Source organism: Andrographis paniculata, unplaced genomic scaffold (assembly GCF_009805555.1).
Source record: "Andrographis paniculata isolate CXL003 unplaced genomic scaffold, ASM980555v1 Contig43END, whole genome shotgun sequence".
NCBI lineage: Eukaryota > Viridiplantae > Streptophyta > Magnoliopsida > Lamiales > Acanthaceae > Andrographis > Andrographis paniculata.
In genome coordinates, this window is record NW_026137577.1 from 797,630 (window position 1) to 821,771 (window position 24,142).

The window sequence follows — 24,142 nt, forward strand, 5'->3', positions numbered from 1 at the left end:
TTGATTACTTTGTCTAAGAAAGTTATGGAGCTGCAAAATGATAGTCAGGTTTTGTCGCATAGCGTAGAATTTCAAGGGGCAACCATAAATGTGTTTGAGACAATCTCACATTTATAGTAATTATGTCAGGCGATAGCTGATGTGGAGAGATCAAAATCAGAGCTGCATATTCTTTGGTCATCTTGTGAAGGCCTCGTGGTAGATATTCTAGAAAATAGAACATAATATGGCGAGATTTAATGTGTAGCTTGAACAACAACGCTGTGCTTTTGGAAATGCACAGGAAAATCTCCATTTGAAAAGATTTTTGCATTGATTGCTAAAAAGCTGACAACATGATTGAAAATGATTTGACAAACATTGATGCAATATGCGCAGCAAAGGAACAAACTATTTTTATTACTGACCAATGAACTGAATAACTAACTCAAAACTGGTTAGAAGTTCAGAATGTTTTGCATGCATTGTTATCGTCACGTCTATAGTAAAAATAGTATGAAGATGGTGCATATTAATTTCGGAATTTCTATGTGGATCATTTCCAGTTTTTTTTTTTTTTTTAGTACAAATCAATGCTTTCAGCAAGATTCTGAAACGTTTGTGTCTTCTTGAAACATAAACACCCATTCATTAATCATTTTACATGTATGTATCGATAAATAGATTTCTTAGTAAATTTATAAAAGTATTGAACGATCACGTAACATATAGTTACAATCATTCTACACATAAATATCCATATATGACAATTTTTTTTTTCTTTTCTAAAACTACATTATTTGTATACATCCATACTTCTACGCCCGGGCTGGAGGCTCACGAAAGCATCCGATTTATACAGAATCTCAACCCTGTCATCGTAGAACTTCTTACCTTTAACACTCCGATATCGTCTAGTCCGTCGACTATCAATTTTTCATAAATCATCACACTTTGTTGGTATGTGGTAAACGGATTCTTGATACTAATTTCATACGTCTTCTTCCAAATCCTCCCAGAGGTTGGGGCTCTTGGAACCAATGACTACATATTGTTCATCACTCGGATCAATTATACAAGTGTTACATCCTATGTACATTTCTTTGATCCTTCTGCCTAAGCTTTTAACATGCTTGCATTACTAGTTAAAGATCAATAGTATCTCCTAAAAACAAGTGTACACAACATAGGGAGTAAATAGGAAACACGGGCGAACAACATTAGACGAAATAATGGAAAATAGATGCAATCATATCTGCAATGACACAAAAGTATCTAACGCAACATATTCGATTTTCTTAGGCTTTAACATTGCTAGATCCCACTGGTTGGTTGCTATACGCACTAGTTTGTTCAACTTTTTTTTTTTTTTTTTTTTTTTTTTTTTTTTTTTTTTTCAGAATAGAAAAACCCATATAATTATGCGCTACCGAATCTGCTCCTCATGTAGCTTTGCAGTGAAGTTCATTTAAATCCACATATCTACCCACAATAATGCTATGATCTCGGCGTAGCTTAATAACGCCAATCTATCCTAACGCCACAAAATATATTACGCTGGTTTGCCATGAACAACATCAACTAGAGTGGGATGTAATCCGTGTAAAGGATTTGGATGATCATCTGTGGGCAACCTATTCGGCAGCCATTCCATGTCCATTCCAACAATTTTGTCACTCATAAAAACCTGTTACCTGTCCAATATATGAAAACCATTGGTCTACCTCTCAAGCTAATCGCACAACAATAGCATGGATCGTGTAGTTCTCCAAACTAACATAGTACGCATTCGTGCTAGCTGTTGTTAAATCCCTCACTGGCATCGCTTTTTCGTGCAGAGTCTTTCACACACAAGGAAAATGGAAATGGGTTCTTTATGGGAGAAAGGAAAACATCTACGATATGTACTAATTTCTAAAAACTTAATACAAGTATGAGGTAATCGAAAACCAATTACCAAACTGGGATTTATAAATGTGAACATATTTCAACACTGTTACAACCTACATTTATTACACATTCATACTCTAAGCCATTCTTGACCTACAAAGAACACTAACTCAATTATTCTAATCTCTACCACTATCCATCAACAGTTCTCACATTATGACGTATCTGTACCACTGTCCATCTAGAAATGTTTCCCTTCCAAATCAATGATATTTTAGGCGTTCTTAGCTTTAATGGAATACATTTTTGGAGGCAGGCTCATTCATGTAAATAGGTTTTACTATGCATGTTGTCAAATCAAACAAATTTCCATTCTTTGCCTAAACTTTAGTTCTATTGTAAATGCATTTATTTTTACTTACCTGGTAGCGCAAGAAAATCTGCAGAAATAATCATGTTCGCTGATGTAATTGCGTCTGATTTTTCTATAGACCATCGATTTCTTCTGCATACAATGTCTTTAGTGTATAAAAAACTAAAAAATATCAAGAAACATAAATAATATATTAAGTGTTTCTTTTATTGATAGTAATGGAAATATGACCTTTGAGACTGTTAACTGTGCTCTGTTAAAAAAAACAATAACGCAGTATTTTCATTCTACTAAATTTAATTAAATCAGAATAGTATAATAGCTATTGTTTTTTCTTATGATAAATTTTCAAACAAGCCAATACAATTCATGAACGCAAATTCGTTAATTGGTGTAATATATGATAGTCTCTATCCAGTAAATTTCTTTCATGTATTTCTACAATTTCAATTTTCACAACTGTTAGCACCTACAGATCAAACCCAAAGTATACATTTTTTTCTTTGTGAGGTCAAACCATGGCCTTGAAAGTAAAGATCGCAAATATTTCATGCAAGATAAAACTTCGTTAACAGATTCGTTCTCATATACAAATAGTTATCACAAGTAATATTGCCCCCTACATAACCAACTTCGTTAATAGTCTGAATGAGATAATCAGTCTAATTCCATTGAACAAACTAGGAGCACCAAATTAGAGACGATCGCGGTCATTGGAGAAAGCTCCACAACAACCATGTCTGAAGAGAGGTTTTTTCTATAACTATTGACATAGGAACATACCACAAAAGTACACATTCCATAGGTATCACAGGTTGTAACGAATGCACCGATCCTGACCACCTCGGCTGGACCCGCACTGGACACAAAATCACCATAATCTACACCATGTTCACCTTTACAGTAATCCAGTCACCCCGAGGTAGAAGACTCATAGCATTTTCATGACGATACAGAGGTTTAAAGACCCTATTTTAAGTTGCTTCTTCCATTACTTATTTTCCTTAAACATATCTTATTTGGCTATATTTTTTACTAGCTAAAAATGACTTGTCTATTATAATAGCTAAAAATGACTTCTCTATAATTCCTATGTTCCAAATTCTTTGTTCTCCAATATTTTACTCATTCTATAACATTTTAAACTCCAAATCTCTTTATTTTGATAAATAAAACTCAATATTTAATTGTTTGCTTTGCATTCAATTTTAAGGAAACCACAGAACATGTGCGTTCGGAAGCAAGGTGAGCTATGGAATCCCTATCAGACATTAACGTAATCATCAAAGATTACACATTCAAAGATACTCATATTCAATATTTGTAGTGCCACCCACATATATATGTGATACATTCTAACCCTTCAGACCAACAATGCATTGGTTTTTTTCACGGTAAAACCTTCCCCACTTACTAATTTCCATTTACTTTAATTTTTTTTTAAAAAAAAATTCATATCTTTCTAACCTAAAAAAACTGAGAATAAGACATCAACAATTCCACTAAGAGAAAAAAAAATACATAAACACACGATTGTATGAATGGAATGATTAATTTCTACATAACAATAAATATCTCTCAATAAATAACTTCAATTTTCCGTATCCATACAATAGGAATGCGATGAAAGTATAGACGAGAGACACAATATAGAACATTGCCTACTTTCTGTTACCACTCCAGTTCCTCTTTCAGAAGGCAGCGAACACCATATAAAAACAATAATACAGAAAGATATTAACAATCAAAAGGATGCATGTCTCGAAACCCAAACCCCTGTGAATCCTTCCAAGATTCCTCATGATGTCTTAGGTGTCCCACAACAAAAAGATAGACATGTAAGTACAAAATTTCCCAATTATTCCTTATTTTGGTAAAATGCATGGATAAATTTTTAAAATACTACACATGAAATTTTTGCAACGGATGAAGACACTCATATCGAAGAAGTTCGAAATCTAGATATAGGACACGTAGAAGTTCAAACATCAAACATATCCACTCTAACATTCCCAACTAACACACAAAAAATAGAAACTATCATTCTGGAGTCTGAAAAACCGTCTTTTGCAATCACCTCATGCATTACACAGGTAACCATTTCCCTCAACGTATTTATTCAGAATGAAGTCTTACATCCTACAAATACTAACCATTGTGACAAAAGGGGATGTCATTGGAGATTTGGAGGTCCATCACATCATTGCAGAGGCAACAAAAAAGTTGTTAAGCGAGATGACCAACACACACATTTAACAGCTGGCTACGGCTCTAATGAATTAGTTAAACGATAATTCATAAGAGCATATAAGACACAACTTTGGCGGGACACATTAGAGAAAACAATGGAATTGCGAGTAGAATACCACGCATGGTCGCACACACTACAAAATGAAGAATCTTATTCTACAACCATTCACCCTAATTTCATTAAAGAGACAATAAATTTGGTTGAAGCTGACCTTGATAGGACTAGAACCGAAATCAATGTGTCTTTGTCAACTAAAGACAATATACTGGAAGACATATCGAAAGAAGAGCATGAAATGGAAAAAATCCACACTAGGCTCAAGGAAAAATACGCTCAACTGATGTAGATAGAGAGCAAAAATGACCTTGACCGTGGGCATCAAAGCCTCACAAGCCTACAAGATTCCGATGCAGAGTAGGCAAGCCATTGGAGTAAAGATAAAATAGCAAAGTAGATGACAAATATATCAATTGCACTCGCGAAGAACACCGACAATCTCAACAAAATATGGGCCGATATTAAAAATAGTCTTACCAAGTCACTATAACCGCTATATTATTTAATCTGATTCTCATTATGTCATGCACGCTATGCTTTCAACTTCGGTTTCAATATTTGCAGTCCCTTCTCTTCCCCAAACATTATTACATTCATATTTCTTCCGTTTATAGTTTTGTATGCACAATCTTCTTTACAATCAAAATACTTTGTCACATTTTCTTCTCTGTTTCTTTTTTTTTTCTTTTCGTTTTCTTTTCCGAAATAATCCTTAATAACGAACCTAATGAAAAAATCACTAATATTTTAAAATCATTCGCTACATGCTCTCTGATCATTTTCAGTGGCAAAAAACAACAGACATATTCACAAATATTCTTCCTTTAATGAGATACTCTATACCACTATCCTTTTCCGCAGCTTGCTCAATCATTTAACTGCGATTTTGTTGTTTCGACAAAACAAAAAACACACAAACAACATAATACCCTTGTTTTCAACAGTGATAAAAAAATAAGATACATCATCACCACATAGATATACACGGTCTATCTTTATACATCATTGCACCCTACAATCATTACTTCAAATGCATTCTCTCATAAGCACCACAAGACGCATATCTAAAAAATGAGTGCCAGTGCAACATAGTACACACAAGATATACACTTCATATATATATTATGCACGTTTAAAATAAATGGGTTTGTAATTATAAATAATAAAATCTTAAATATGATTGACATGATATAAATATTTTATGTGACTTTTAAATAATAAAACTAATTTTTGATGTACTATATATGTATAGTCCATCATCATCTATTTAGAATCAATATGCCATTTTGACATTTGACATTTTGATTTGTTTGAAAAATTTCATCCTATTTATTTTTATTTATTTTTTTTTTGGTAATTGCGGTTCCAATACAATGTAACTACATTCAAAACATCTTTTAAGGATAAATTGTACATTCATCATTCTATTGTACTATATATATATATATATATCATATATTAATTTTAAAATTTACATGTAATAAATAAATAAATATATTTGTATAAAAAAATAAATGAATATATTTGTATAGGATGAAATGAATATTTGATTATTTGATTTTATATTTTTTAAGAACAAAAATATGGAAATACTTAGAACCTAAACCAATCCCACGTCTAAGCACAATAGACATGTTAGAATTGAATTTTAAAAGTGGGGTTTGAGGTTGAAAATAATAAAATATTATTGTGATATTTGAACAAGATACTTTTGGTGTGATATAAAAGTGCTTGATATAAAATTTTGAATAAGGAAAAAAAGAAAATTGATATAGTATTTTAAATAAAAAATAAATATTTAATTTAATATATATATATTTTAAAAGTGATAAATAGTGCTAATCCTAATGAAAGCCTAAGTGCATTCAAACAAACTTGTAGCAAAGTACAAACAGATTGTTCAATAAAGCCAATTTAGTATTTGAGATGTGTATAATATTAGAAATAATTAAATTTTTACAAAACGATTTAAACATGAAATTTACATCACAATCACAATTAATCATGCTTAAATCAAATAAATTAGCGGAAGTAAATGCGATAATTAAACAACCTCCAACCATTGCTGAAATGAAATATGTGTTTCAGAACTTATTCTTTATTGGAACACTAGGAAGACCTTAGGAAGGTGTTGGCAGACCCTTGCCCTCAAGTAGCGATGGTGTATTCTGATTTGTAAGAGTAGATCTAGTAACCCGTATGTGAGAGTATTTATAATTAAAAACAATCGTCCATCACCATTTTTCTGCCACTTCTTACGAAATTTTTTCCAATGTGATGTGGGAGAAAAAAAAGTGGGCTATAATTTAGGATTAGTTTAATTAGATAAAATAATCCAAAATAATCAAATTGAGATTGTTGATGCCGATTTTCAACAATAAAAAGTAAAACCCGAAAATAGAAATTATCTTTGAATTTGATAAAATAAAATGCCTGAGATTAAGAATCCCTAGACACTATACGATACATAAGTAAAATAAGAAAAAATAAATACTACAGACTATAAAAGTAAAATGGTGATCCCCAAAAGAAATTCACTGAATTTGATGTCGATTGAAGATGATTGAAGATTCTTTGCCAGTTGCCAACCCAAATCCTTAAATATTCCCTAGAGAAACGTTTTGAATCGTCGTCTAGTTGGTTATAGCAACCGCTATCAGCCATCCACCAATTCCTCCTCCATTGACATGTGTATTAACCGTCTCGCCAACCGCCCCTGCCGATTACAAGACTTAACTGGCTCGACCGACCGCTTCTGGCCACTTTACCTCTTTAAATGGACGGTGGTCCCGAGCAACTATTCAACAACCCAGCAATAACCCCAAGCTCCTTAGACGGACCGCAGACCAACCGACTCCCTTGAGAACCGTTTAACCAACTTGTGGGCCTAACGACGGGCCCACATATTCATATTTTGAGTCTTTTACCCTAATTATAAATTTCGTACGTAACAACTTGCTCCGCCGCAATCGGACTTTCAAACGTCACTCATCGATCGCCGTATGACAAGACGTTTGGAATTCTGCAACCTATGTAACAGTGCCGGTCTGACTCTGTTTTCCCGTCACATAAATGGGATTTTAAATACCCCATTTTGAAATCATTATCCCATATTTCTTTTAAAAAACCTCCCCTTCAAACCTCGTTCATTTCACGCATCCACTATCGCAAAATACTTTCCGAAAAACCTCTTATCTTCTTCATTGGTGTTTCTCTTTTGCAAGTCATATATCATGGCGAACCAATATGTGCTTGCACTCCCTTTCGACGGCACCGACCCAGAGGTGTCTTTTGTTGCCACAAAGGTACTGACTCCCACCATCCGCCCGTACTGTACTACTCCTGAAGACTCCAGTCGGATGAGGGAGGTGCTTGAAGCTGGAAACCCCCTTGCCGTCAATAATCCAAGCTACAATGCTATCAAAATTCATGATAGTATCAGAACACATCTAACAGACCCCAAAGACCCATATCGTACTTGGTACAACAGGGTTGCGGAACGTTTCCAGGAACAATGGAAACGCCAAAAGATCGACCAGGCGATACTCCTTTCCACCTTGCCATTCTACTTGCACGAGAAGGTGCTTCTGGCAATGGCGGCGTTTTGGCACTTGGAGATGGGTGTCTTTTTCCTGCCGACGGGCCCCATTGGCCCAACTCTTATGGATGTGGCCATGATCGCCCCCATCTCCCCGTCGTGGGTGAAGACCCTGTGATGGGAGTTCTGGATGGACAGGAGCCAGAGGCGGACCACTTGGGATGGTCCTTAGCTGGCGTAAAGGAGTGGGGCTGGACCAAGTTTGCGACCGACCAGCAAGGGGCAGCAGGAACCCCTGTGACCGACCGCGAACATGTCACTTTTCTCATTTTCTGGCTTTGTAGGTACGTTATTGTTTCTCCCTCCAAATGCGTTCTTTCTTCCCATCTCGACCTGGCTATCCATATAGCTTCAGGTCGTTTCTTCTTTCCTTGCACTATCTTCTTAGCCAATCTTTTTGAAGGTCTTTCTAGGGTTAGTACCCGTCTTGTAGATGGTGATAGTAAAAAATTTGATATCGACGCGTCGGGCCCTTTTTGGTTCTTGGAACTTTGGATCCGTCTTTATTTTCCCGACGCTTTCCAACTTGGCCGTCCTTCTATTTCCCTAACACCCGACAAATCTTTGGGATTAGCCCTTAATCGACTCTGCCTAGGCCACAACAACCTCCAATCATCCGACCCCATCATAGCCGCTATTCTAGCCGACGACCGCAACAACTCCCGATTTTACGTATATAGGAAGTATACCGGTTACGCATTTGATCTTTTTTGGCCTTTTCCTGTGTCTTCACCAATGACCGAACCTGACCCTCTTCCTCATCCAACCTATTCTTTACCCTGGGATTCAACCCTTAAACCCAGGTCTTTCTTTCTTAGTAAAAAATTTGATAAAAATGGCCAAAAATTATTTTATACTTTTAGTTATCAGCCTCAATTTTTGGCACGCCAATTTGGCTGCCACCAAGGCTTACCTGGCCCCATCGCCCGTCTCCACCTAACACCTCAAAGTCCGGACGGGCGGGTCATCACTGAATTAATTTCTCCTTATGTTTCCCAACTTACCACCTACATAACTTCCAATTCTTACATTCCTTTCCACTCTTCTCCCGAAACCGTCGAAACCTTCCGCGAATGGTGGTCGGTCACTTGGGCCCTAATTGTCCCTGAAAAGGATCGGTTGTTGGGTGTTCTCCTGCCCCAGCCTGCCTTAGTGTTTGGGGCGGCTCGACATATCAGCGCCCGAAGAAAAATAGCCACCCCGGGAGCCGGATCAAGCACCCCAAAAAGGAAGAGGAAAGCTCCTCAAATCCAAACAGTCCCGACCTCTGGAACAGACCAGCAGGCCCCGACGAACTTTTTATCAGTTTGGATGCCAAAAATCCTGACTTATTCTGATATTTCCTTAACATTTTAACTTACATCACTCTTGCTATCAGGCCCGACCTCGGCAGTACCGACCGTCCAACCGACTCTAGCCCCGGCCGAACCACCAAGTTTACCAGCCAACCAGCCTTAAGTAACCGACTAATGTCTATTAATTTCCTTTCTATTTTCATACTTTAACACTTCACGTACTGACCTATGTCATTCCATCGCAGACTATTCCCATCCGAACACAAGCACCAATACTTGCTTTGCCGATGATCACTAGGGAGGGGGACCCGACTAGGAGGCAATCCCTTCCATCTCAGCCGATGAGTGGTCGGGAAGAGGCCCCGACCAGGAGGCAATCCTTGCCAGCACCGCCAAAAGACCCGGTAATTTTCCTTAACACCCCATTTTCAACACTTCAAAACTCATACTTGAAATAAGTATCTAACATATTTATTGTAGACGCCTTCACCACCTGAACCGGCAGTAGCAGGGGTCTCATCTGATTGTGAGGCGACTGCTTCACAGATGGGCAGGCTGCCATATGCGGCTTCAAACTCGTCTTTTCTCAATGAGGAGCCAATCGCACCTCCTGCAGCCGCCCCGATTGCAACCGCCTCCATCGTGGCCCATCCTGCCGCAGCTGCCTTTGCTGCGGCCGCCTTTGTTGCAGTCGCCCCCATCGCAGTCGCTCCGATTACCAGAGATGTCTCAGATGCGGCTGTCCAAGTCGCACCTGATGCGCTGGCCGCCGCCGCCCCAGATGTAGCTGTCCCGATGGTAGCCGTCCCTATTCCAGAGGCGGCAGGACGGGTAGTAGAACCACCTGCGGCTGCCCAACCAAGAGGCCCTCCCCAAGATATAGAAGAAATTTCTTCTTCTGATTCGGAGACCTCTGTTAACTTGGTAAAAATCTTCAAACCCTCATTTCGATATTACATTATTGAAATACCCCTTCTATAAAACATTTAACACTTCATATTTCAACCTTTAGGGGCCCAGGTCAGCGCCACAGCGACCATTTCACAGCAGCCGAAGAGTCGGCTATTGCAGTGCCAGCTGCCCGTCCTCCCCGACCGACGACGCTACTTGCACCCTCCGTAACGACAGTCCTCCCAGAAGTAAGTAAAATTCCTATAAATAATCCTTAATCTTTTCTCCATGAAACCTAATCCATAAAAATCCTCTTTTCAGGGACATCTTGATCTAGCCCCTCTGTCGGCTATTCCAATTCCGGCGGATATTCAGGCCACATTTGCTCAGGCCGTTAACCGACCTTTCCCCGACTTGGGGTCAGACTTCTTAGAAAATCTCCTTCAGGTGGTTGGTGGTCTTCTATTTCAAACCCCGTCAGAATCGGCGGCCGTCCCAATTCTGCACCGGCTGATGGAGTGATTAACCGAACTCCGAAATGACATTTTACTCACCCGACTCCTATAAGCTGAACCTTCCCAGCCTAGTTCGGATCAAATAAGCTTGGAGGCTTCTTTGGCTAAAACCAAGGAATCCCTTCAGTAAGCCACTGGAAGGCTGGACGAACTCCTTAATGCCAAGACTCAAATAGATGAGTCAATCCGGAAGAAGGAGGCAGAATGAGGGCGCTTCGTCAAGAACAGTCCGTCCTGGAGGGCCACGTGGCCGACGAGCAGTACCTAATTGAGCGATATAAGAAAAATGAGGCCGACTTGGATCAAGAATTAAAGATTCAAGCCCGATCTCAATTTATCAGACGATATCAGGTGTCTGCTAATAATCGACGGCTGTCCAGGGTAGAAGACAAATGGTCTCAGATCAAGACTGCCCTGTGGGCACTTTTGTAATAAATTTTTCTTTGTAAATTCTGACTTGGTAAATATTTTGTTTCTCATATCGACAAGGATCGCTTTCTATACTCCGAATCCCCAGGGACCAAATCAAACTTACTTCCCTTATAAAAACCATTTCCCATTGCGGTACAACAAACAAACTTCGAAGAAAACCTAAAATTGGGACATACCTGAAGTATTAATTAAAATTTTAAACAATCGACCCCATGTTCCTTCAAAAAACTGGGAATGTATCATTCAACCTTTCTTTGTGGGTAACCATCTCGTCGGTGGCCATGCTGAAGACTTGTTACACATACTCAAACAACTGGATTTCAAATTCAGATTTGCACAACGAGGAAGAAAGACCATTCATCGTGTTATTCCCTTGATGGAAAACATTCTGGGAGGATATGAAACTCTTTGTGATATCCTAAGTCGCCTTCCTGATATTGACCACAATATGGACTTGATTGAACATCATGTAACAACCATACTTCTAGACCTTGGCTGGGATAACATATTTTCCAGTCAGTGTACAGTCTTTTCGAGACTACGTACTCTTGTTGACCGTAAACGTCAGGCCATAACAGATATGAGGGCTCGCACACATCATGATCTAAAAGAAATGCAAAATCAATGGGAAAGGTACCGACCTGATTTAGAAGACCTTATCGATGAGGAACCATAATTAATATCTAATCACTGGGATGAAGACTCTGATTCAGAAGAAGAAGGTCCTCCGCACATATCAATATCTGATAATGAATGAACCCCCTTTTTAGGTCCGAACCTCTATGTTTTGGGTTCTGAATAAAAAGTTCTTGTTTCATGCACTCTTCTTATCTGAAAAGGCAGAAAAATACCTCTTCAGATATCTAACATTAATACAATCATGTATTCTTTTACCTTCTTGATTTGTTATAATAAAGACACCATTCCAATATCTTTTTGAATAATAAATGGCCCTTCCCAATTTGGAGACCACTTTCCTAATTGAACAATCTTCTTGTACGTAGGAAGAATGGTTTTCCAAACCAAATCTCCTTCTAGGAAAGTCTTATAAAAGACTCTATTTCCATAAGTCTTTGCCCTGATTTCATTCTATTTTACAATCTGATCGATTGCATGGAGTCGGTTGACGTCCAGACTTTCCAACTCCTGCAACATAACTTGTTGATATTCTTCAGTAAACTCTCTAGTAGTAAAACTTGTACGCCCAGATGATACCTAAATTTCGGCTGGTAACACAACATTTTTCTGTCCAAAAGTAAGTTGATAAGGTGAGAATCCCATGGCCGAACTTCTGCTATTCCTGTGTGCCCATAAGGCCTGAGGTAACAGTAAATGCCACTTTCTTGGATTCCCCTCAACCATCTTCTTTATAATTCCAATAATAATCTTATTGGCCGCCTCTGCTTGCCCATTAGATTGGGGATAATAAGGCGAAGAATAGTTTATCCGAATACCAAACCTTGGTCGGTGGTTATAGAACAAGGAATACCACACCTATAAATAATCTGATTCAGCACAAAATTAATCACCTTCTTTTGATCCACAATTTTTGAAGCGACCGCCTCGACCCATTTGGTGAAATAGTCTGTTGCAACCAAAATAAAACAATGATGTTTGGACGAAGGGGGACACATTTTACCAATGATGTCCATGGCCCAAGACTTGAAAGGCCATGGTTTTACCATAGCTTGCAATTTAGTGACTGGCAAGTGACTCAACTATCCATGTTTTTGACATTCTTGGCAACCTTTGGCAAATTGTATACAATCTTCGAAAATCTTTGGCCAAAAGAAACCCAAACGATGAATAGCCTATCTCATATTCAAGCCTTCTCGATGAGCTCTGCAAATCCCACTCTGTACTTCTGTCATGACTTTCAAAGCCTGTTTAGACCCCAAACACCTTAAAAGTAATCCGTCGAACGTCCTTTTGTATAAGACACCTTAAATGGAATCGTAGAGCCTTTAACCGTATTTCTATCGGCACATTCGCTCCTAGATTCTGTAGATACGTGACAATTTATGTCCTCAAGTCGGTCCCATCTTCTGTTTCTGATTCGATCTCTGCACAGATATCTTTTGGGATTCCTTTATGAGCTTTTTGAGCTAACTCGTCTGCAAGTTGGTTTTCCTTCCTAGGGATGTACTCAATTATCACCTGTGAGATTTTTGATAGCAACCGGCATACAGTATCCCTATATCTGTGTAGATGAGGATAATTGCAAATATATTGCTTGGTTACATGATTGATTACCAATTGAGAATCTTCCCTTATAATCACCAACTGAACATTCTTGGCTATTAAGGCTTTCAATCCCAAGATTAAAGCCTCATATTCTGCCGAATTATGGGTCATGACTTCTAATTGTAGCTGTAATTTGATATTTTGGCCATCTGGTCCTTTCAATAAGACCCCTGCACCTGATTTATTTCCCGAAGTAGAACCATCGAAAAACATTAACCAATTTCGGGTACTTACATAAGGTATGCATCCGATTTGTTCTTGATTATCCCCCGAAAAGTCTGCCAAAAAATCTGCTATTGCTTGACCTTAACTGCCTTTGATGGAGAATGTTACAAATCAAAAGGCGCCAATTTAATGGCCCATTTCATAAGTCTGCCCTGCATGGTAGGTCTTTACAAAATTAATTTGATAAGATCCACCTTTGAAAAAACCTCTATTCTCCTGGGCAACATATAGTGCTCAAGTTTGGCGCATGCAAACACCAATGAATAACATATTTTTTCTGGCAGTGTAATTTATTTATGGTCCTGTGAGGGTCTTATTCAAATAATAAATTGCCCTTTCCTTTCCATCATCACCTATCTTGTGCTAGTAAGCAGCCGACCACTTCATGTGTATTTGCCAAATAAAGTTTAAGGGGCCGACCTTCCTTGGGAGGCACTAACACAGGTGGTTGAATCAAGGCTTGCTTTATAGCTTCTAAAGCTGTCTGCTGATCTGACCCCCAATCGAAAGCGTTAGCTCCGCTCTTTAATAATTTAGTAATTGGCCTGACCTTTCTTGCAGCATTAGAAATGAACCTCCTAAGATAATTTACCTTACCCAAAAGACTTTGTACTTCTTTGACCGTTTTGGGTGATCGGATGGACATAATTGCCTTGGCTTTATTGGCATCGATTTCAATTCTCCTTTCATGTACCAAAAATCCTAAGAAACTTCCAGCTGATATACCAAAAGCACATTTAGTTTGATTCATTTTCAACTTGTACCTCTTCATTCGTTTGAAGGCATCTTTCAGGTCTCTCAAGTGTTCCTCGAAACTGGAAGATTTGACGATAACATCATCAATATATATTTCCATAGCTTTGCCAATAAGATCATGAAAGATTGAATTCATGGCCCTTTGATAAGAGCCTCAGCATTCTTTAAACCGAATGGCATAACCGTCCATTCGTAAATACCTAAAGCTCCTTGACACCTGAATGCTGTCTTATGAATATCTTCTTCTGCCAAAAAGATTTGATTATATCCTGCATAACCATTCATCAGACTGAGGATTTTATGTCCTGCTGCTCAATCAATCAGCATAACGGCCATAAGCATAATATATTCGTCTTTAGGAGTGGCTATGTTAAGATCCTTGAAATCAATAGAAATCCTGATCTTACCATTCTTTTTAACCACTGGTACAATATTTGCCAACCATTCTGCGTATCGGCAAGGCCGAATAAAACTCACTTTAAGAAGCTTCTGGATTTCCTCTTTGATTTGAGGCATCAAATCAGGACTCATACGCCTTGGGGGCTGTTTGTAAGGTTTAAAACCTTCTCTGATAGGCAACCGATGCTCTATCAGACTTCTTTCCAGACCATGCAATTCTGAATAATCCCAGGCTAAACAATCAATATTGTTTTTGATAATCTCCAGTATCTTTACCTGTTGCTCGTTAGACAAATACCCACTTATCCTTATTAGTTTTGAACCAAGTCGGTTCCTAAATTGAATTCCAATAAAGGGTCTTCAGCTGAAAAGGCTGGTTCTGTCTTTTCTAACAAATCTGGCCACCGAAATTGCTCATTTTCCTGGTAATGAACATCATACATTTTTTTTAAATTTTTTCTGCCTTTTCCAAAAGCTGATTTAAGTAAAACTGATTAATAAGTAAACTACAATCTTCCGAATTTGTACTATCCATAAAAAATATATTATAAGATAGGTTTGGCTTCCTTGCGAGCCACATATGAGGGTTTTTCTTTTTAGAAGAACATTGAATTCTGGCTGGTGAATCTATAACCCTTCATTGGGTATTCATTAGCCATAACTGCCTGAGACATTGGGGGTAGATGACTGTAGTAAAATACTGATTCCTCAACCTTTTCCGATGCGCCGAAAGGGTTGTCATTTGCTTTCATTTTAAAGACATGATTACCCTCTCAAAACATTAATTGCTGATGCAGTGATGATGGCACACATTGAGATGCATGAATCCAGTCTCGCCCTAGTAGGACCGAGTATGTAGTGTCTGCATCCACTACAAATAACACGGAAGAAATCTTTTTCGGTCCAACTTCAATTGGGGCTACCATCATACCTTCTGGTTTGGTCGGTTGCCCTGTAAAACTAGTCATCTCGAAATCCACTTGAGACAAATCGTGAATTCCTTTCCCTAACTTCTTGAGGGTCTTCAACGACATAACATTGAAAACGGCTCCGTTGTCTATGAAAACCTTTGTAATCGATTCCCCGTATATATGTGCATTAACATACAGAGGCTTCAAATGGGATGTTGTACCTTCTGGGATAGGAGGGAAAACTATCGGAGGAACCTCTGACTGAAAATTAGGATCTGAAAATTTTTCCCATTTTGATTCTTCTATAGAATTATCCACCAGACTTGCCCATAAAGGCTCTTCTTCAATCCAATAAACTTCTATCATTCGGCATGGGACTCGTGGACCTAGCCGAGATTTGACAGATCTTGAATCTCCTTATGTTGAACAAAATTCTTCTCTTGCTTCGCTTCTGGGTTCGGCTGTCAGTGATTCTAAACGAAATTTTTCAAGGGATGGATTGATGTTGATCTGTTTACAATACTGACATTTGAAACCTTCAAATTTTTGGTCTTATGCTTCCTTACCCCTCTTCTGTATAGACCGACCTCTTGTCGGATCATCAGAAGTGACTTGGAAGTCGTTTGGCTGTTTTGTTGAAGGGATTCCTTTCCTGTACCTTGCAGCGTACCTACGTTTAGCATTATGAATTTGGATACGATTCATACCTGGAAATCGAGGGTCAATATCAACTGGTAGAGGTTTTTTATTCCAAACCCAATTGCCTCCGACTAGGCCGGTCCTTCTAGTCGGATGGTCTCGGACCAGTACTTTTTCCTTTAGCTCCACCTCAAAAGAACCGTCTTGGTTATCCCATTTTGCTGCCACTGGCTTTTCATAAATCTTGAATCTTTCTTTTTGTTGGCAATTGTTTGACTGATCTGTTTTTCTTGACCCGGGACTTGCTCGTATGTCAACAATTGTTGTGGTTACTTTTGGAAAAGGTTGTTGTTCTACACCTAGAGTAATATATTTGAGCCGTCCTGCCTTGATAGCCTTTTGAATCTTCTTTCGGAAGTGTGTGCATTGGCTTGTATTGTGTGTGAAGGAATTATGCCACTTACAATATGGTCTTCCTTTGATTTCTTCTTTAGTAGCCAATCTTTGCCCTTTTGGAATTTGGATCTGACCATCTGTCAACAAAATATCAAAGATTTCGTCAGCTTTTGAACTGTTGAATGTGGGTTGGTCTCTTCCTTCAGTTCCTGGTAATGGCTTTAATTTGGAGCACACATAAGGCTTTCCAGAGATGATTTCGGCTGCCATTTCTTCTGTTTGATCAAAATCAGGGCTATATGTTCCCGTTTCCATACTAGCCATATGTTGGACTTTATTACGCCTAAAATTTTGATCTTTTTCTCTGAAGAGATATTCTAAACGTCCAGCCTTGGATGCCAAACTTGCCAAATCTTCTACGTCATGTACAGTGAGTGCCTCTCTCAGGCGAACATGCATATTGCGTACCACTAAATTGGTCATCTCTTTTTCATTGATTACTGTAGGACATCGTCCTTTCATCAATCGTACCCTTTCGATGAACTGCAAGGCTGACTCCTCTGGACATTGTTTTATTTCCAACAAATCGGTAAGAGAGATGGTTGGTAAAGGGTTGAAAAATCTAGCATGAAATGCTATCTCTAAACCTTCCCAGGTTTGTATTTGTCCAGGTGGTAAGTTGACAAACCACAAAAAAGCTGTCCTGGTAAGAGACAAACCAAAAAGTTACAATTTCTAAAAAGGGTTATTACCGACTTCTCCTAACTGCGCTGTAAACCGACCCACATGCTCTATGGTGGAGGATCCATCTTCTCCTGAGAAAGCATGATAGTCGGGTGGTCGATAATTCCTTGGGAGCGGATAATCGTTAATGATCCTTTTTGGAAAAGGTCTATGATAGGCAGAGCGGTTAGCCACATGAGGATTCAAGCCAAAATGAACCCTTAAAACATGCGCAATTTCTTCAGGATCTAAACCAGGTTGTTGATGATCAGGGATATGAATGGGATCATGTATATGTCCCCCTTGTCTGTCTTCCCTTACGATATTCGGCTGAGTATTATCAACTCTTGGTCCCAAAGGAACATTTGGAAAAGTTAGAGGAGTCTTTCCCCTATCTGTTCGGTTGAAAGTTGTGGCGCTTGGAAGTGTACTATCAACGTATGAAGGCCTTGCAAACGTTGATCCTGGAAAAGTTGCATGAAAGCGAGAAGGTGACAAGGCTAGAGGCGTACTTGAATGTAGTGTGACTTTGGACAACGCCTGATCCAACATGTTTTGTATTAGATTCTGTTGATCATGCAACATCGTTTGTATGGTAGTCATCTGTTGATTGTTCAATTGCTGAACATAAGTCAACCATTCAGGTTGCACTTGGGATGTCCCTCTTGTAGTAGGAACAACTGTGGTTGGATTTGATGTCTTTGTAGAAACTCCGACACCGGTGGTGTTGTTCTGAGATTGTGTGTCTGCCATTGTATTTCTACTGATAATTCGCCCAAAATGTAAACGTATGAAGTCGTTATTGAAAGTAGGATTAGCTATCTTCGTTTTCCTCCCACTGTGGTCGCCAAATTGTTGATGCCGATTTTCAACAATAAAAAATAAAATCCAAAAATAGAAATTATCTTTGAATTTGATAAAAAAAAATGTTTGAGATTAAGAATCCCTAGACACCGTACGATATATAAGTAAAATAAGAAAAATAAATACTACAGACTGTAAAAGTAAAATGGTGATCTCCAAAAGAAATTCACTGAATTTGATGTCGATTGAAGATGATTGAAGATTCTTTCCCAGTTGCCAACCCAAATCCTTAAATATTCCTTAAAGAAACGTTTTGAATCGTCGTCTGGTCGGTTACAGCAACCGCTATCAACCGCCCACCAATTCCCCCTCCACTGACATGTGTATTAACCATCTCGCCAACCGCCCCTACCGATTACAGGACTTAACTGGCTCGACTGACTGCCTCTGGCCACTTTACCTCCTTAAATGGACGACTGGTCCCGAACAACTATTCAACCGCCCAGCAATAACCCCAGGCTCCTTAGACGGACCGCAGACTAACCGACTCCCTTGAGAACCGTTTAACCAACTGGTGGGCCTAACGACGGGCCCACATATCCTCCTATTTTGGGCCTTTTACCCTAACTATAAATTTCGTACATAACAGATATTTGGATTAAATATCAATACTAAAATATAATTAATTAATTAAACTAACCTATACAATCTTGTTTGATTGGATATATATGGATTTGACACTCAATTTTAAATAAATATATTTGAGAAACTTCATATTTAAATTTTTTTCATAATTAAAATCTATTAATATTTGAAATAAATAATACAGAGTACATATATAATATTAAAGAAGATAAATTCGAAATTTATAACTAAATTTAGAAATTTATAATCAATCACATTGACAAATAAAATTATTGAATTTGATAGAACCATTTGAAATACCTTTAACTCAAATGTACTATTGCAACTTAATTACTCGGAATTTAGAGACATTATTGGTTCGTATATATAATTAATAGATAATTGAATCAGCCCAGCCTTCTGCTTAAAAACTCACACATTGCATCATCTTCAACGAATCACCATCTAATCTTTTACCTAATAACTAATAATAATAATAATAATGTTCAAATTGCATGCATTACATGACTTACCTTCTCCATAAACACTTTGGATTGGCTTCAAGAATGTGTTTAAATTTTAATTTTAATTTTCTTTGGAAATATTTTTTTTTTTGGTAAATAGTTTGGATTGCCTTAGAAAAATTATTTTTATTTTAATTTTTAACTAATACTATTCAATTAAACAAATACTTATATATATTATTTGTGGGATTTTGGTTTTGCATAATAAATATTTTGAATTGAAATAGTTGTTTAGTGTGATATAAATATGTATCGATGTGATAATTTGAATGTCAAATTAAATATTAGTGTAATATAATAAATAAAAAATAGATATTTAATGTGATATTTTTGTAAGGAAAAAAAATTTGGAATAGTAAAACTAAAACAAAAATCGTACAAGTAAACACACCCCATATTTTTTATTGTGATAATTATTATTAGACAACTAAACACGAAAATAAAGATATAATAATAAAAAAGAAGAAGATATAAACTGCAAATAAAAACACAAATTAGCACACAACTTTGATTTTGCATTTTTTCTCAGGTAAAAATATTGGTTATATCGAGATTGAAGTGAAACTATTTTTTTTTTTTTAATTATTAAGTAGTCAAAGAAAACTATTTTATGTATTTATATTAAAATACATGTATCATGTATACTATGGAAAAATTACAAAAAAATATTATCGGTATATTCAATTATCATTTTTATCTTTTATTTATCTCATTGATAAAATATATCCTATAAAGTCGTTATTTTTGTCCTTTGGCCGCATGTGGGATAGCGGTTGTGTGACCATCACGTGCGACCAAAGAACATAAATGATATTTTTGTAAACATATATGATATATTTTGCTAACAAAATCAGAGAAAAACACAAGTGATAATTAAATATATGTGAAAGATATTTTTTGTAATTTTTACTATATACTATTTGTATATATATATATATATATTTTATAATATGGGAATAGAGGGCTCTACTTTTCGAATATGAACCAAATAAATCTCAAATTTCTTAATAAGCCAAATTGAAAGGCGTTTCTTGAAAAACAAAAAGAATAAAAAATTTAACTAATTACTCCTCCTGTCCTACAAAAGTGTGGTCACTTCTTTTGAATTTGTATTTTACAAAGAAAGTGAGCACAATTTTATAAATATAATACTTATATGAAATTACCTTTGATAATAAATAATATCTTAAAGATAATAATTCGATTATCATTCTCAACTATATGAATCTCACACCCTATATATAGAGAGAGGGCATGCATATGTTTGGAGTATTTGTGTGTACAAATTAAAATTGCAAAGAATGGATAGAGAGTTGAAGCTGAAAGGCAAAGTATGTGTGACTGGTGCAGCTGGCTTTCTCGCGTCGTGGCTAGTCAAGCGCCTTCTTTTATGCGGCTACCATGTCATCGGCACTGTCCGAGATCCAGGTCGATCAATAGATTAAACATATGTTATAAAATTAATTAATTTGTTTAATTGTATATATGAAAGAGAGCATGTATGTTTGTATGTGTATGTATTGACTGATTTGCAGTTGCAGGTGATGAGAGGAAAGTGGGACATCTATGGAGGCTGGAGGGAGCCAGAGAAAGGCTTCAACTAATGAGGGCAGACTTGATGAAGGAGGGCAGTTTTGATGCAGCAATTATGGGTTGTCAAGGAGTTTTCCACACTGCTTCACCTGTTTTAGGACACCCTAATTGTGATCCTAGGGCATGTTCTTACACCCTTTACTTACTCTTTCTCCACCATTTTCTCACTCTCATTTCATTTTAGGGTTAGGTTTCTCCAAATTTGGAATTTTTATTTTTTATCTAAAAAGAATAACAAAAACAAAGGGTACAGTGTGTTTGCTTAGTCTTTTAGTTTGAAGTATTTTTTTATGTGAGGTATAAAAAATTATATCGATAATATAAAAATAATATTTTGTGATGAATATTAATTTTTGTGAAGTAATAGAGTATACATATTATTTATGATATGCGTATATATTGTATTTTTTTATTAATATTCATTGACAATAGTATCAAGAAAAAATTGTTTAGTGAACAAGCCTAAAATGTGTGTGTTTATTTTAAGATTTGGATTTGATGAGTTTGGGGTTTAGGTTTCTTTTAAGATCAGATTCTGATAAACTATTATTTATCAATTTTTTTCCATCAAAACCATCAATTCAATTTTATATTATTTTTAAAATACAAACTTAAATCGAAACTTTAAAAGTACATAAAGGTTTACACGATTATTTTTAACAAGAGTCCTTATTTGAGAAGCATGTATTTTGAGAGGGATATATTTGGAGTCTTGGTTCTATTTACTTATATTTTGATTTATTATGTATTTTTAGGCGGAAATATTACAACCGGCTATAGATGGCACACTCAACGTGCTGCGTTCTTGCAAGAAGAATCCTTCGCTAAGGCGTGTGGTTTTCACCTCATCTTCGTCGACGGTTAGGGTAAGACATGATCTTGCATCTAATGCAGAGTTGGATGAATCTTCTTGGAGTTCAGAGGAGCTGTGTGAGACACTCAAGGTATGTGATTATTACATAGCTTGTAATGAAACAAATTTTCTTTAGGGACTTTTTTTTTTTTTTTTGATTAAGTGTTGTCTTATGTGTGAGTGATTATTTTGATGTTAGATATGGTACGTATTATCGAAAACTCTAGCTGAAAAGGCGGCGTGGGAATTCTGTGAGGACAATAACATCGATCTGGTGACTGTTCTTCCTTCATTTGTCATCGGGCCAAGTTTGCCGCCTATTTTATGCTCGACTGCATCCGATGTTCTCGGTCTGCTTAAAGGTGCATTAACATTTCTTGCCATGAAACTATCCTCGAGAAAAAGTGTTTTGCTTTTATATTTTAGTTTTGTAATATAATGAATATTGAATTTAATTGCACAATTTAGAACTCAACGCTAATAACAAGTCAACTTTTTGGTTGTCATTAAGAAAGATTCATCTAAAGCTCTGGTATCATGGTAAATGATATTAATAACCGATTTATCTAAAATCACAAACTATTAGGGATACATATTATTTATTAATTTACAAATGGGAGTCAAACAACACTTAAAATATTATTGCAAATGATTACCAGGATAAAATAAAAATAAAAAAGCTAAAGCTTATGATGTATTTTGTACCAACCTTAATTAAATTACGATATGATAGCTATTTGAATTTATTACATTATGAGAAAATGAAAAATGATTTTTTTTTTGACATTCAATTTTCTTCGAATGTGTTTTTATATATGCATGCTTCTTCTTGTCTTAACCGCTAAAAAAAACATCAGGTGAAACCGAGAAATTTAAGTGGCATGGAAGAATGGGATACATTCACATCGATGATGTTGCATATACACACATTCTTTTATACGAGAATGAAAGCGCGAAAGGTCGATATCTTTGCAGCTCAACTGTCGTCGACAATGATGAGCTCACCGCAATATTAGCAGCTCGCTATCCTAATTTACCCATTCCAAAAAGGTCGATCCTTGAAAAAATAATATATCAAAATTATTCCATCATAATTCGTCTTGAAATTTATTTTGGTCATGAAATTGGCATTTCTTTTAAAAACATAGATTCCTATAAAATTTTAAAAATAAATTGACCAAGAACACTTGTGTGTGTTCACTAGATGTGGAATTAAATTAATGGCAAAGAACCTTCGTAGGGGATATCACTTAAGTTTAGACAAATAGGTTAAGCATGTATGTTTGTTTTGTTCACAACTTCTTTGGTTTCTCAAAAGTTTAATTTATATATAACCAAAAATTTCTTATTAAATGCCAAGGTTGCCTTTGATACAAGGATGCATGAATGTTTCAGGTTCGAAAACCTCGAAAGACCATTCTATGATCTGAATGTCTTCAAGCTAAAGGCCTTGGGAATGAAATTCCGATCACTCGAAGAGATGTTTGATGATTGCGTCAAATCATTGATCGAGCAAGGCCATCTTTCTTCGGGGGATGCAAGCTCTTGAATGATGTCTAGGGCTTTATCATATGAAAGTAGATTTTTATATGGTATTTCTTGTTGCAACAACAAATTAAATGATTATCTCGACAAACAATTAGCAATTTATTTTAGATTCTTGAAAAATTTATAGTAGATCCCTCTGTCTACCCATATTAAAAGTCACTTTTGTGGTATTTTTCATCTACATTAATACTTTAAAAAAATATTATATCATATATTTATTTTTTTGTCATTATATTGTCTGTCCCAAACTATGCAAGTTGAGGACAAAAACAACCCGACTCTAAATCTAAAAAGTAATAAGTGGAATAAACAAAAGAAACACCATGAGTTTGTTAGTGTTCATACATGTCTGAATCGTTTGGATAAAATGTGCACAATAGTATAAACACTTAGAATTGTGAAGAAATTCAAACACAAGATTTATATATATACTTAGTTCAGTCCACAATAAGGCCTACATTGGCGGAGAGGGGAGGCCAGGCGAGGTAAATCATTCTACTGGGAAATAGGCAAGAGCAAACTACAAGAAAATATAAATAAACTCCAGACACTTGTATTTGGTTGTCATTTGAGTTTCAAATATCACTCGCTATTCATTCTTCATAGTTTCTAATTAAAATAT

At 36.6% G+C, this 24,142-nt stretch overlaps 1 protein-coding gene across 1 annotated transcript; it reads left to right on the forward strand.

The window, feature by feature from the left end:
- Positions 1–20,827: 20,827 nt before the first annotated feature.
- On the forward strand, positions 20,828–23,521 carry LOC127251231 (tetraketide alpha-pyrone reductase 1). The gene is made up of 6 exons (XM_051274842.1): positions 20,828–20,954; positions 21,068–21,240; positions 21,875–22,063; positions 22,172–22,334; positions 22,830–23,022; positions 23,368–23,521. The coding sequence occupies exons 1-6, from the start codon at positions 20,828–20,830 to the stop codon at positions 23,519–23,521; spliced, it is 999 nt and encodes a 332-aa protein (XP_051130799.1).
- Positions 23,522–24,142: the final 621 nt, after the last annotated feature.